Source organism: Rhizomucor pusillus (assembly GCF_041956525.1).
Source record: "Rhizomucor pusillus strain CBS 183.67 unplaced genomic scaffold VTP01scaffold_13, whole genome shotgun sequence".
Taxonomy (NCBI): Eukaryota; Fungi; Mucoromycota; class Mucoromycetes; order Mucorales; family Lichtheimiaceae; genus Rhizomucor; species Rhizomucor pusillus.
Window position 1 is genome coordinate 577,592 of NW_027192155.1, and position 14,046 is coordinate 591,637.

General features: G+C 48.1%; 7 protein-coding genes across 7 annotated transcripts; 2 read left to right on the top strand and 5 right to left on the bottom strand.

The window, feature by feature from the left end:
* Positions 1 to 40: 40 nt before the first annotated feature.
* Positions 41 to 3,244, bottom strand: VTP01DRAFT_2606 (uncharacterized protein; the record flags this gene model as incomplete). Its single annotated transcript, XM_069381086.1, has 4 exons — positions 41 to 2,838; positions 2,935 to 2,985; positions 3,060 to 3,070; positions 3,129 to 3,244. The coding sequence occupies 4 exons, from the start codon at positions 3,242 to 3,244 to the stop codon at positions 41 to 43; spliced, it is 2,976 nt and encodes a 991-aa protein (XP_069237382.1).
* Positions 3,245 to 3,461: 217 nt separating this feature from the next.
* VTP01DRAFT_2607 (uncharacterized protein) lies at positions 3,462 to 3,815 on the bottom strand (the record flags this gene model as incomplete). Its single annotated transcript, XM_069381087.1, has 2 exons — positions 3,462 to 3,726; positions 3,793 to 3,815. 2 exons carry the CDS (start codon positions 3,813 to 3,815, stop codon positions 3,462 to 3,464), a joined length of 288 nt encoding a protein of 95 aa, XP_069237383.1.
* A 673-nt stretch (positions 3,816 to 4,488) lies between these two features.
* On the bottom strand, positions 4,489 to 6,518 carry VTP01DRAFT_2608 (uncharacterized protein; the record flags this gene model as incomplete). Its single annotated transcript, XM_069381088.1, has 3 exons — positions 4,489 to 5,702; positions 5,760 to 6,275; positions 6,344 to 6,518. The coding sequence occupies 3 exons, from the start codon at positions 6,516 to 6,518 to the stop codon at positions 4,489 to 4,491; spliced, it is 1,905 nt and encodes a 634-aa protein (XP_069237384.1).
* Positions 6,519 to 8,402: 1,884 nt separating this feature from the next.
* On the bottom strand, positions 8,403 to 9,423 carry VTP01DRAFT_2609 (uncharacterized protein; the record flags this gene model as incomplete). The annotated part of the gene is made up of 6 exons (XM_069381089.1): positions 8,403 to 8,513; positions 8,595 to 8,723; positions 8,789 to 8,907; positions 8,998 to 9,070; positions 9,161 to 9,222; positions 9,279 to 9,423. 6 exons carry the CDS (start codon positions 9,421 to 9,423, stop codon positions 8,403 to 8,405), a joined length of 639 nt encoding a protein of 212 aa, XP_069237385.1.
* A 155-nt stretch (positions 9,424 to 9,578) lies between these two features.
* On the top strand, positions 9,579 to 10,750 carry VTP01DRAFT_2610 (uncharacterized protein; the record flags this gene model as incomplete). Its single annotated transcript, XM_069381091.1, has 3 exons — positions 9,579 to 9,679; positions 9,742 to 9,838; positions 9,905 to 10,750. The coding sequence occupies 3 exons, from the start codon at positions 9,579 to 9,581 to the stop codon at positions 10,748 to 10,750; spliced, it is 1,044 nt and encodes a 347-aa protein (XP_069237386.1).
* Positions 10,751 to 10,868: 118 nt separating this feature from the next.
* Positions 10,869 to 11,573, top strand: VTP01DRAFT_2611 (uncharacterized protein; the record flags this gene model as incomplete). The annotated part of the gene is made up of 4 exons (XM_069381092.1): positions 10,869 to 10,904; positions 10,964 to 11,013; positions 11,099 to 11,182; positions 11,243 to 11,573. The coding sequence occupies 4 exons, from the start codon at positions 10,869 to 10,871 to the stop codon at positions 11,571 to 11,573; spliced, it is 501 nt and encodes a 166-aa protein (XP_069237387.1).
* Positions 11,574 to 11,753: 180 nt separating this feature from the next.
* Positions 11,754 to 13,946, bottom strand: VTP01DRAFT_2612 (uncharacterized protein; the record flags this gene model as incomplete). Its single annotated transcript, XM_069381093.1, has 11 exons — positions 11,754 to 12,079; positions 12,149 to 12,186; positions 12,253 to 12,316; positions 12,393 to 12,481; positions 12,541 to 12,635; positions 12,696 to 12,913; positions 12,967 to 13,191; positions 13,262 to 13,410; positions 13,478 to 13,580; positions 13,663 to 13,700; positions 13,759 to 13,946. 11 exons carry the CDS (start codon positions 13,944 to 13,946, stop codon positions 11,754 to 11,756), a joined length of 1,533 nt encoding a protein of 510 aa, XP_069237388.1.
* Between the last annotated feature and the right edge of the window lie 100 nt (positions 13,947 to 14,046).

Genomic DNA, 14,046 nt, shown 5'->3' on the forward strand with positions numbered 1-14,046 from the left:
CTCCCTGATTCTGGAAACAGTTGGTTTGTTTATTATTTCGTCACTGCGATGGCCATTGGTATCCAAGGATGGAAGATGCGGATAGCGAAGATGAAGAGGACGGCTCTCGCTGAGGACGATTACGATGGCCACCGCCGCCAGCAGCAGCGGTGGTGTTTCGATCAACATGGTTGTCAGTGCTGTTGCCGCTGCTCTGCTGGTTGTGCTGGTGATGAGTCGGTTGCCCTACGAATGCTGCTGGGTCCAAATCCATTGTTGGCGTGTATACAAAATCCGCAAAACGAAGAAGATCGTTCACAGCCAAGTCTGCATGCGCCCAGTCGAACGCGCTTGCGGCGGTTTGTGGGGATGGAGACACGCCAGACCATGCCCATTCCTGAACGTCCGGAGGTGCCGGAGGAGTCGTGGATACTGTGGATGCAAACGGTACATCCCAGTCTTGAGATATAACGACGTTGCTTGGGGGAGGAGGAGGAGCTGCTGCTGCTGCTGCTGCTGCTGCTAGAGAATGTTGCAGCTGTGGTGGTCGCAAACGTGGGTCCGTAGATGTACGCTGTTGCCGCTGTTGCTGTTGCTGTTGTTGCTGTTGCCTTTGCCTATGCGCTGTTACTGCTGGAGCCGTTGGTGTGGATGACGACGAGATAGGAATTGAATGTGACGAGGAAGAAGAACAACACGAATAAGAGGAAGAAGATGACGATGTCGACAGAGGCGGTATCGCCTGCTGCTGGTCAGCCGGTTCTTCGAGCGATGCAGGTGCAGGTGGCGATTGATGCGCAAACTCTTGGGTAATATCGGTATTCTTACCTTCGCGTACCTGCGTCTCGATTCTGGCGATGAGCGTCCTTACATATTTGTGATGTTTGACGGGCGACCTCTGCAGTACGGCTGCAATGCGCCGCATCTGCCGCCGAGCGTGCATGCCTGCGTCTTGCTTGTCTGATCTAAGCTGTGTGCTGTAAGTGAGGCAGGCCATGACGAGCGTATCCAGTGTAAAGTGGCACCATGGTTGGCAGAGCTGCGACCAGCACTCTAGCAGCTCAGTGATGGCATCGGCGCTGTCAACGCATAGCCGCAGCGATAAGAGTGCAATGGCCGAAGAAGTCTCGTCGGCCGGCTGCGTCGGCAGAAAGATGGAGTAGAGTTGGCACATTTGAAAGTGATATTCAAAGTTGAGTTTGAGGCATGCCTGCTCGCGGAAGGAGCGCGACGTCCATCGCCGTCTGATTTTATCACCCACTCTGTAGTGAAAATAACTCGGTAATCCGCTGTACCAATCCTTTAGCTCCTTCTCCAGACCTGACACGGTCGCAAGCAACGGATCCTTCTTCCCAGATATACTAGATTGGATGCGCCGATAGATCTGATTGATTTTATGCCGGTAAACTGTAAATTCTGTGCGGTAACGCCGCTCGCCCTGCTCGTGATCCATGGCGCTCGCTTGCTGCACCGTGATCTCGTCGTCGAGCGGGAACAGCATCGGCATATCGGAATGAGCACAGCACAGCGTCTCGAGGAACTCGGCTGCAGCGAAAACACGCCGCCGTTTTTCTCGCTGGACGGGGTCGTACCGCGGGTCTTCTTGGTGCAGGCCAAGGCTTAGGCACATGCGTGTAGCAAGACCAAGAAACATGTATGCTTCGGACTCGGCCTTGGATCGATCGTCGCCAGTCTTGCCGATACTGTAAATGTAAAGAAGCAGCAACGCATGCGCGGTTTCGATGCTCGGCGTTAGGAACCGATCTTTCAACAAGAATTTAGCTGCATCAAAGTATTGCTCGCCGACCATGTTGGGATCCTGGCCGGGGAATGTCCCATGATAGATGGCCGCATGCCGTGCAGACCACGATAGCATCGCGTTCGTCAACAACGGGCAGCTTTCATGATTTTTGCATTTTTGGATGAACGTATCAATATCGGGTAACGGTAGACACAGAAAACATTCCTCATAGATGCGTAGAAGCTCGTCCAAAAGTCGAGCATTCGGTAGCTGCACAGCTGGATGATGTGCATTATTCACGATATCTCGACACTTCTTGTTTGTTTTCAACCTTTCTGGAGGAACTGTGTCACTGCTGCTGCTGCTTTGCGCCGCCAGCAGCGCCGCGGTCGCCTTTGCGTGGCAGCGCGAAACATTGTCGTGGCTGTTGTTGCATGATTCCCATGCACTGTATAACGGGAAAATGACATTTTTAGATTTGTAAAGCGGTTTATGTTTGATGACAACGGCTGTTTCGGCTGTCGGTGTAGTTGCAGGTTCATCGCAGGCAGTAGTTTCTTGCACAGGAGTACCGAGCGGATTACTCTGCTGTTGCTGTTGCTGTGTTTGATCACCACTACCGCTGCTTACAGTGATGGTCGGCGAAGCAATCGGATCGCATGCGCCAGCGCTGGTTTCTATCCGTCTCTTGTCGATTTGCAGCTGCGAGAGTCCTGATAGAAGGATATCATACAGATCCTTGAGCGATACTATGTTTGTATCGATGCGCAGACCGGTGGGTGTTAAGGAGAGCGTCCAGTTTGCCTTGATGCCACCTGGAAATAGCATGGTGCTGTTCCTCTTTTTATCCTGCTGCTGCGGCTTTTGCTCATTCTCATCATCGTCGATTTCTTGTTCTTCTTGCTGTTGGGACGCCCCTGCTCCGTCGCTCTCAATTCTCTGGCGCTTTCTGCTACTATGCTTCATTTCATCCACGAGATATCGTGTGTCGTCTTGCACCTGTTGCACTCCATTCTCAATATTGGCGACACGATTCTTGAGTGAATTGATGGTTTCGTTCAGCTGCACGAGGTTGAAAAGATCAACTTGGGTCGGCGCGCCGGTGTACGAACAGGTTGCTAGCAACTATTTTGTTTAGCACAATTGCGACCCCTACCCCCTTAGGCAATCCCAGATTATTTTAAAAAGTTGTCAACTACGAGTGGGAAAATTACCATTAGATGTTTGACAACGGCCGCAGACTGGATGGACAAAGTCGCACTTGACTAGAAGGTGTATGACGAATCAATGAATGAATGCGTACGTTTCTCTTCGTTTACATGGCTGAACGTCTGTATACCTTTTTTATTCCTATATAACAAAAGTGGTTACGATGCCATTAGAAGCCGAGCTACGTATCTAGACTTGCCGGCATCTTTCACAAGCTAAAGTCATCCGCATACGTTTCGACGTTGAGTAGGGATCGTCTGACGGGGGTGGCGGCGGCGTCGCCGTCGCTGTTCCCGTAGTCTTGTTGATCGTCATGTGTTTAAAAAGAAGAAAAAGAGAGAAAAAGCAAAAAAAGACAAGAGATGAGATGCATAAAAAACCAGACCAGTGCAGCAGCAGCATGCAAACATTGGAAAATAGACCATCACCTATCCGGTCCATGCCATGTGCTTCACCGAAAGTAAAAGTTGCTTCTTCCTTTTTTCTCTCTTTGTTGTCTTCTTTTTTATTCTTTTTTATGTTTCAACGATGTTTAGCTGTATTCAATGATCTTTTTGACATAGTAGGCGCCGGCACCGATGGAAAGTACAGACAGGACGGCTGGTACAGGTTTGGCGGTCTTGATGGCGCGAGGTAACATTGCACCAGCAAGCAACGTCGAAGCAGCTAAAGCGGTCTCGTGGCCGTAATCTCTGTTCTCTTGAATGAGGTAGCCTGCGATGCCATAGAGCGAGCCTACGCCGACACCAGCTACAAGCGAGGGGATGGAACGCGTGCGCGCGAAACCGGCAATACCACTGAAAACCCAGTGTCAACTCGGTCAGGATTATTTACTACGCTCTGTTTTGATGTTTTCATCCTACCCAGCGGTGCACAGCGCGGCCATAGTATACGAAGGGTGGTGCGACATCTTTTTTTGGGATAATGTGAAAGAGCTGCTGATGATGGAAAAGAAAAAATGTCCTGCAAAGAAGCCGGGGTTATTATTACTCGACCAACTCAGACTACGACCGGGCCGCGTTGATAGCCGAACGTCGGCTCTGCAAGGAAGGAACCGTGTATAAAGTAGTAGCATTGCAACCCTCTTTCCGACGTCGCGCTGTTATTAATGTAGTTCAAGTAATTCAAAGCAAAATCATATACAGAATTAGACAAAGAGGAGGAGGAGGGAAATAAGGAGAATAGAGATTGGGAATAAATAACCCTGCGGGGCATTAAGGTAACTATTTAGGTGGGTACTAAGTTGCATAATGTAGCTAAAGACGAACAAGAAAAGAAAAAATATTCAAAGGAGAAAAAAGTAAATGGATATAATGTGAGAGAATAAAAAGAATGAAATGTGCTCCGTGCAAGCGGTGTCCGTGTGCCGAGAAAGGAAGAACGAGAGAAGAAAACAGTGAGCATGTTGTAAAATGATGGCCAGAGGAATAATGTATATGGGTGTCAGTGTGGGAATGAAAGAGATAGATAAAGAGAGAGAGGGAGGAAGGGAGGGAAAGTCAGAGTATACACTTAAGTGACGATCTTGATGCACAAAGAAAAGAGAGAATGAAAGCCTCTTAGTGGAAGTACTTTAGATTGTTGGCGGGTGGCAAATGTTGCTGTTGTTCTGGGTGCATGGCCGTCGCTGCGGCTCCGTACGCGTTGATATCATGAACGAATTGATGGTCACCGCTAGTGTTTTGAGCAGCCAAGGCAGCAGTTGTCACCGGAAATATATTAGCAGAAGAAGAAACGGAGGCAGCGGCAAAAGACTGCATTGTGTGGGGCGGGGTGATAGCTGATGTACTGCTGCTACAACAAGACATTTGTGCGTCTACGCTGTTTCTGTCTGCGCGATCAGCAGCAGCGTAGCTGACGATATTGTATTTGGTTTCTGGTGGATACAGCCCATGTGCAGGTATACCAGCTTGCTCTGCCGCTACCGCTGCCGCTGCTACCGCAAGCGCACTGCTGGCGGTTGTCGCGGTACACATGCCAGACAGGGATAGCGGGTGCTCCCGGCGCTGGGCGACCACTGCTGCCTTTTGAAAAGGAGGATGCTGCCACGCGGGAGCCAGCAACGTCGTCGTCGTCGTCGTCGTCGTCGTATCGGCTAAAATACCTTCCAAAGGGGACGGTGTCCGATCTATGATGCTGTAATTGTCACCTCCTGACGACACTGGCATAGGTACTACAGGGTTGATTTGTTCAGGGAAAAGAGCTTGCGGCTCGGTGCTGACACTTGCACTGCGACTCTGTTGGTCGTATTTGTGTTGCATGAGAGGCGGCGGCGGTGAAGGCATGGGTGTTGCCGTGTTTATATTGGTAGCAGCGACTGTGGTCAGCGAGATACCTGTTGTGGTACTAGTAGAGCATAGTGGTGGTGGAGCTAGCGGTTCAGGTTGCTTCTGCTGCTGCCTGTTGATCCATGAATTCATACCAGTAGTCATGTTTGCTCCTTGCTGCTGGTTGCTCTCATGTAGAGGCACTGACTCTTTCACCACGCCGTAGTCAGGAACATAGGGATGCTGAAGAGGCAACGTGCTCCTGGACTCCTCATTTCCGCCACGTGCTGTTGTTGTTGTTGCTGCTGCTGCTGCTGCCGCCGGCATGCCTCCAGGATAGATACCTTGGTGATCAAAATGACTATGGTATAGAGTGGCAGGCCGCTGGTGATGTGCAAAGAATCCGTCGTTACCATACATCATTAGACTGTTGCCATTTGTTGTCGGTAAGCTGCTACGCTCGACCATTGGACCTGAGGCACCTCTACGAATGCCTCGACGTCCTGCTGCAATGCAACGTTATTTTCGATCCAGAATCTCTAATAAATAAAAATAATAATTACCTGTAAATGCTGTCGGATAGGGCAGACCAGGCTGAGGAGATATAGGCGACATTGTGAGAGGCATCTCTCCATGCTCCATGCCTGGTGGAATCCGAAAGCTCTGGCGCATCAGCAACTGTGGGGCGATTTCAAGACAGGCAAGCTCTGGGATCGCCGTAGGTCGCTGCAGGCGATTGCTCAATACATCTTCCTTTGTGTAATAGCTAATCAAATGCTGCGCCGATCCATTGACAATAATGCTCATTGTTTTCTTTATAAGCCCGCCCTTTTTAAAGTTGTACGACGTTGTGAGCGATCCGACCAAGGCCCGTTCACGGTTGCGCTCAACGGCAGAGTCTTGGCTCACGTCAATGTCAACATTTTCACCATTATTGTATCCGTTGTTGAATTGGTTCTTTTGGAGGAGACGTCGTTTGTCGGTGTTGGACTCCCTGTTCTCCAGCTCTCGATAAATGAGAAAGTTGCCCAGGATACGGGAAGGACTCCAGACAAATCCATCCGTCCATCGTTTGATGCCTGTTTCAATGTCTGTTAGCTCGTGCCCTGTTTTTGTCCACTGTCTCTAGTCAAAATCTCTTTTCTACCTGACTCTCTCTCATCAAAGACGAATACGGTTCCTGAACGTACAGCGCCTCTCTCCCGTTCCTGGAGCCTGCGGTTGATCTTGGGCAAAATGCCTCGGCGACATGCTTCGAATATTAAAAGTGTATCCGTAGTCGTTTCCACGAATCCATAAAACGTTTCATTAAGCGTCGACATGAGAGTTGTTGTGCTGGTATACTTTTTAACTTTGGATAGTGTAAAGGTAAAAAAAAATATTCTGATGTGGCGGTAACTGGGTAAAAAAAAACGTGGAAATATTAAAATGAAAGAACAGGGAAAAAAGAAGGCGTATAAGAAAGGAGTTGAGTGAATATAACACACACACACAGAGAGAGAGGAAAATTAAGTATTAAAAAAATAGAAAGAGTGCGAGTGGTGCGTGTAATGAGGAGGGGTTGGGTTTTTTCTTCCAATTGACGTTTAATAATCAACATTCTCGAATGCTTACCGTCGAGGCGTTAGAAAGCACGGTAAGATCAATGTGGGTGGGTGGGGGTTGCGTACAACGATAACAAATTAGGAATTACATAGTGGTAGCTGCATAAGCCTATTGTTTACAAGCCGGCCCTTGCTTCGATAGCAGCTGACCCAATGTCTCGGACGGCAAGGTGGCAGTACCTTTCGAACCAGAATTAGCAAGACCCGTCATGACAGCTACTCGGGTCTAGTGTCTAAGGGGCTGTAAAAAATTGCGAGGCAGAGCGAAAGCGAGAATGCCCAAATACAGAGAGAGTCAGAAAGAGCGAGTTAAGCTTCTCGCTATGACGCGATCGTATACCAGCCTTGGAGCCTAGCTCTGCAGGGGAAGAAGGGGGGAAATTGAGGATCGAGTAATTATCCACGCAATTTGTTCGATCTATTCCATTTTAAAAGTTCTAATATAGAGAAAGAAGGATAAGAGATCGTATGATCATCGGCTAACACTTAAGTTCATGGTTATTTATGGTAGACCATACCGCGGTTCGGGTTAGTGTGATAAACAATCTCGTATCTCGGCCCTGGGATTATGTTTCAAGACATTGAGACAATGTCACTTTTACTTTGCCAAAGGTTCGCACGTGTCCTCAGTGAGTACCTGTAGAGGCGATCTTAAGGTGATATCCGTGCGTGTCTTGCCGTGCACCACCGCACACCATCTTGATCCAACGACGACCTCCTGCCCTCCTCCCACAGTGTTGCCTGCTGGCTTGCACAGATTAATCCCCTGTAAACGTTGCTGTTTTCTCCTACAAATGTTTTACGGGAGGTTCAAAAGGGGGATTAAGGATGATGGTGATTACCACAAGCTTGTGTGAATCATGGCAGCAGCACGTATTCCTTTCATTTTTTTTTTCATTTGGCGTTCCTCCTCTTTCAGGACACCCCTAGGCGACCGGTATCGATTACTCCGGTCGTCGATTACTTCTGCCGGATATTCCATTTAAACGGCAAGTGATAGTCGCCTCCCAGCGGCTCGATGACGACGAACCAACGAGATTATACATGGATAGGGTTTACTCCAAGGTTACGAACTAGTATCGACATGCAAATTCACGCTGACATACAGATGTACATGAACAAAAAAGAGAAAAGGTTTTGCGCCCGTACATGTCATATTATTCCTTTTGCTGCAGTACGCCGAGCCGCCGTCGGTTGGCGGCAGCTCTGTGTAAACTCGACCTTTTTCAGCTATTCAGAAGCAATCTACAATCCTCTCTTACTTTCTTTCTCTCTCTCTGTGTATCCTGCTTGCTTGGGTGCAACATTTATTACATATGTGCAGGGTCGCCCGTCTTCTCTCAATTTGTCTTGCTTTTTTCTGGATACATGCTCCCTCTTTTTTTTTTTTAGTCCCTGTCCCCTTTGTGCCTATCTTTATTACGGCGACCATGCGATAAAGGGGGCGCCAGTATATCGGCTTAAATCCGCGCTGATGCATGCTTGTTTGTCTCACACACGCGTATCTAAACAGACCTGCAGCAGAGTCAAAATGGTTTAATGCACCGTATCCATTTTCTCAATTGCATGCAATCTAGATATTGTACTACTGCAACATTCCTATTAACAAAAGCATCCCTGCACTCCTCCACTAGCATTGTCCTCGCTGCTGCTGCTGCCGAGCTGTACATTGGATCCTGATCGCCGTTGCCATAAAGAGGGTGTTTCAACGATCTTGCAAGACGAGAGAAACGAAAAAAAGGTATCAACAATTAGATTGTAGTAATTTGGATAGATGGATATTTTTGTATGTACCTTTGTCACGAGCTCCTCAAATGCTTCCTTGACACCCACTTTGGTTTTCGCACTGCATTCAATGAACAACGTTTGCCATTTTTGTGCCAACGCAGCACCTTCTTCGTAGCTCACGACACGCGATGATTCCTAAATATAATGCACGGGCAATGAGGAAAAGAAACAAAACTGGTTCTAGAAGTCCTCTGTTTTACCTTATCAACTTTGTTGCCGATAATCATCTTTACAACATGCTGGCTGGAGCAATAGGTATTTACTTCGTTCCACCATGTTGAGAGGGCTTCAAATGTTTCTCGATTGCTCACGTCGTACACTAATAATATACATGCAGACAACAGGAAATTCCGAGTTGGTCGCTCAACATTCTTCTTGTTTTGCTGCTGCTGCTGCTGTCCATACTAACCTAAAATGATGCCTTGTGCACCTCTGTAGTACGACGATGTCAATGTGCGGAACCGTTCTTGCCCAGCAGTGTCCTGCAGCAGCAGTAGCGTTGTTATCCCACCAGGGAGAAGGTATTATTAGCCATTGCTGCTCGCGTTTACTTGCATAAATATTACACGAACCCATATCGTAAGCTTATACAAGTTGCCGTTTACTTCGAGTCTGCTCAATTTAAAGTCAACTCCTATATTTTGTGAGACACACATGCAATACTTCAAGTTTCTGCAACGGGCAAAGTACCAATGGTCGCGGACACTTCGTCTTGGGACAGAAAGGTGTCGTCGGTGAATCGCAGCAGCAATGAGCTCTTGCCTACTCCCGAATTGCCAATGAGGAGCAGCTTGAACGTTGGAATGTCGTCGTTGTTGCTATCGTTGTACGCCATACAGTTTCCAAAAGAGAAAACCTCGCTTCTCGTCTGTTTCTCATCCGGTTGCGCATGGCACGAGATCCACCACGCATGAATTTTTCAGAGGCGAAGTTTCAGATCCCGGATGAACTAATTTGCCATCCTTTTCTCCTCCTTTACTTCGCCCTACAATGTCAGGCTGGCGCCCGTCACCACAACACAAGGCGTACGTGTGTACGTTGTACAGGCACATTCTTCAGGAAGCAAAGCAATTCTTTGACGATCGATCCAGGTAACAACCGAGCAATCAAGCAAGCGCTCGCCCCCGAGAATGACAGGCAGAGGAGAGACTAGGACGTACATTGTCAATCGCGCCCGCAAGCTTTTCAAAGAGTACAAGACATCCGCTGACGTAGCAAGAATCAAAGCTAAACTACGCGATGCGAGAAAAGTAAGTAATCTTAAAACCGGGAAAGAGGAGAGACAAATTCCATAGTGATAATTGATCGTGTTTTAGGATTTGCACGCGCTCGAGCGAGCGAATCGCGGCAGTTACAAGGATTGCTACGAGATACTAGACGAGGCATACGGTCGCAAAGGAAAAGTACGATGGAAACTGCTGGACGCGTATATCCGCGCACTTCCCGCTGACGTAGAAAGACCAGAACCGTTTATTGCAAAGTTACCGCACACGGCACCGCCGCCACCATTGTGTGGTCCCCTGCGTGCCCTTGTAACAAAACATCTAGGCAAAAAACTCGAACCGGAGCTCCCAGTGCCGCAATACAAACCGCTGCATGGAACGCGCAAAGCAAATCTCTTGTGGCGGTGGCGGTCGAATTTGCTTAAACGCGTGCAGCTGCCTGTTCCCTTTGAGATTATGTGCGAGCTCGAGACGCGTGCTGGAGCACCGCCAGGACATCCATCTTCAGCCGCGGTGTTGCAGATAGGAGGACCCAAATGGGATGATCTGTACAGCGGATTGGAACACGACCCAGATATCATGCATCTCAACCCAAAAGCGATACTCGTCCCAAAGACGCAAGTTAAACGCCGTGCCACAGAAATACCCCCGTCGCCGTACGCAAAGGAATCAAGTCCTTTTAGCACATCGAGTATGCTCGAGTACATCGATCCGTCCATGAAACAGGAAGAAAAACTGCTACCGCCAATATACAGACCTAAGCCGCGGCAAGAAAGACGAACGTACAGAAAATTGTTACTCCAAATGCCCTTGTTGAATCCATTACCGACCAAATTTACGCTGTGGGACCGAAATATCAAATACGATGTATTGGAGTCGTTTTGGAAACCTCGCAGCGCTTTACCGATCCTAAGAGATCCTATAGATATACCTCCATAAAGAAAAAGGACTGGTTTCATTGTTTCTTTAGTTTTCATCATTTAGCACACTCGTGTCTGTGTTTTTCATCGGGGCCTACCGGACATTTCATGCACATTCGCATTTTTTCTCTTGGAACATGGGCTGCTGTGGAAGCAAAGAGGACCGGGACGATGTAAATGCTGGAGGGAACATTCTATACTTATAAATTACTCACTGTTCCCGGCATTGTAGAGTGAAGTGCATGCACCTCTATTGGCCAATGAGCTACCGAGCTACGACGGGTAAGACGAGTTTCATCTTGGCTTGACCGAGTTTCGAGTTTGACCCTGGCGAGATCGTGTGTCTAACCCACGGTTCACACTGCAGACCTACGAACTCTCAGACATACGATACATTCGATGTAAAGTTGGAGCAAGAGTTTTGGAATGAAATTATCGAGCGCACAACTAGGTGAGTTACACCCTTCTAAAAAGACAGACTGGACAAGTATATATTGACACTATCCGGTAGCAACCTTATCGATATATCGAGTGCACAGAACGAGCCTTTGCAAGAGCAGGATGTGGAAGAGCGGACAGAGAGGTATCGAAAGGTGCTCGATGAAACGTCCGTGCAGGATCATCCAGCAGACGCGACGGCATCGTCAACATCTTTGCCGCATCTGGAAGCTCTGGCAGACATTCAGCCCAACAACGGCCTAGATCAATCGCAAGTCGAGTGGCTGTACAAGGCAATGGATGATATCCGCGACGCGCTCGAAAAATTCGAGATCAACCCTGTAGGCGACGTGGTCGTGAACCTGACCATGACCGATAACTCTGTCCCGGCTATTAGGGGATAAAAACTAGACACCTAACACTACTATCTTTGCTGTTCTCTTTTCTTACACACAGAGAGAGATCATGCCTGCCATAACTTTGCACTTCTCCCGTTCCTAGCTCCAAACTATTCACTCATTTCCCGCCGCTTCACCTACAACTATTATGTAAAACGATACCAACATCTAAAAAAACAGTTGCGTTTATTTTCTCTGATTTGCCGTCGTGCTATCCAGTGCTGTCACATATTCCTGCTCGGTGGATGCACTGTCGGCCGCGCTGCTGCCCTGCCCGTGGTTTTTCACCCAGTCGCCAATCTCACGAACAGAAGCCTCAGGATCACCCTTGTGGCCCATCAAGAACCCTTGAAGATGGGCCATGCTGAAGACTTTATCTGGTATCTGTGCTGCAAACTCGGATGCTAGCTGCTGTGCCTTTGTTGCCTCGAGATCAGGATAGAATTTTCCAAACAGCTCGGCAGCTTGGCTTTGCGTAGCATTGCCAAAATGTACGCGAACATCGATTCGGCCTGCAGTAAATGCATACATATCAGTAATTGCAATAAGGATAAAGAGCCCATCCCTCAGAAATTCCTTACCTGGTCGTATCAAGGCAGGATCTAATTTTTCAATGTGGCTATAGTAAGCAAGAAAAAGTTAGCAGCGGGGGGTCTCAAAAACGCTTTCTTGCAACCATCCTTACTTTGTGGTCATGCACAGTATACGACCTTCCTGCGCAGCAACACCGTCAATGGCATTTAAAAGGCCTAAAATCGATGGTTGTCAGTATCCATGGAAAATTCATCTATAGAAAGGGATGAGAAGATACAATGTATAACTTGCCTGAGAACGTTAGACCCTTTGCAACGGCAACGTCGCCTTTCGACCGTTGCACAAATGCCGCGTCAACGTCTTCAATCAAGAGAATACATCTAAAACAGGAGGCAGCCTTGAGCAGATATTGTCACATCAACCTTCCGCTTTCTTTTACCTGCTTGGCGTCTCAGCAACCAGCTCGCACAGTGTATCATCCGTGAGACCCTGATTGCTCAATGTAACTACATAAATATTCAGTCCAAGTTCTCCCTACACAGCGTACAAAGTTGAGTTGGTATTTCCCAGCAGCTATAAACGGACAATACCTACAGCAAGGGAATATACAAGACTCGTCTTTCCAGAGCCAGGCGTGCCAAAGAGCATGTAGCCTCTTCTAAAGGGTACTCCGAGGTTCGCATAGTAGCTTTCAGAGTTTAGAAACTCGCGAGCATCGTCGACCAATTTCTTTTTGATATCGGTAGGGATAACAATCGTGCTAAGTGGTCGTTTTGGTCGCGAACGGGTGCGTCTCCATGCACCGTATTGATCTGTTTTGTAATCAGAATAGGTGGACTTTTCGAGGTGCCAAAATCGAATTTACCTGCAGCGTACACCACCGTCCGTGAAAGGTCGCGTTCAATGTAGCTTCTCCGTGCATCAAGCACAAGCTCCTCCAAAATTTTCCGCGAGCGACCAAACGTGCTGATCTGTATCTTTTCCAGAGCCGCGTTGCCTGACGCAGCAGCTGCTGCTGCCGCCGAGGATGGTTGCGGCCGTTCGCGGCTAAGCCAAAGCAAGCGATTCTTGTATGTAAAGATGTGGATGCCTGTGTATACCAATGAATAACCGGTAAATTCCAAGAGAGTTTAGTGTAATTCAGATTCTTTTGCAGTTACCTGGTGCGGGCAGGAAATATACGGGCGGGAATTTGGCATCGAGACCTTCGCCTGTCAAACGCTGACTACCACGGACAATGGTAGTAGATACAGAGAATTGGCTGGTGCTTTTGCTGAACGGCTGCTCGTTCAACCAATTGAGTATCCAGCTAAATTAACGATAGTCACTCATTGAGCAAAATCTGTCAATGGATGCATAACTTTGGATAAGAGTACCTGTAAGATTCATCTCTAGAGTCGAAATCTGCGCTGCTAATCATTCTCTTTTTGAGGTACTGCAGCATAAAACCGCCAACGTAGCGGAATCCAGCCAATGCACCTAATTAAAATATTTCACGTATGAGGGTCGAGTTTTCTTTTTCTCTCTCCCTTGTTTTTTTTGGATAGCCATGGCGTTTTACCTCCAATGACAGCCAGTTGAAGACCGCCAGTTGCTAGTCTTCTTTTGTGTTAAGACAAAAACTTTACTTCCGTTCAATGTTCGCACTGGAACTTACTCGCCGATGCCTAATTTTTCTGCTATCGTGGCGACTATGCCACCAAGCGAGTGTGCCGACGCAGGATCGCTAGGGACCGGAGGCGGCAGCGTGCTGATCCCTCTCGAGTACAGGTTGGCTCGTCGCACGATTACTGAAATGTAGGGTGTCGTCACCAGCGCTGCATTGGCAATAGTCGGCGAGGTCATTAATCTCTGCTGCTGCCCTGCTAACAATACAATACAAAGAAGGAAATCGATGGCAGCTCAGTTTGCTGCGCGAAAACAAATATTCTGCCAAGATGCGTTT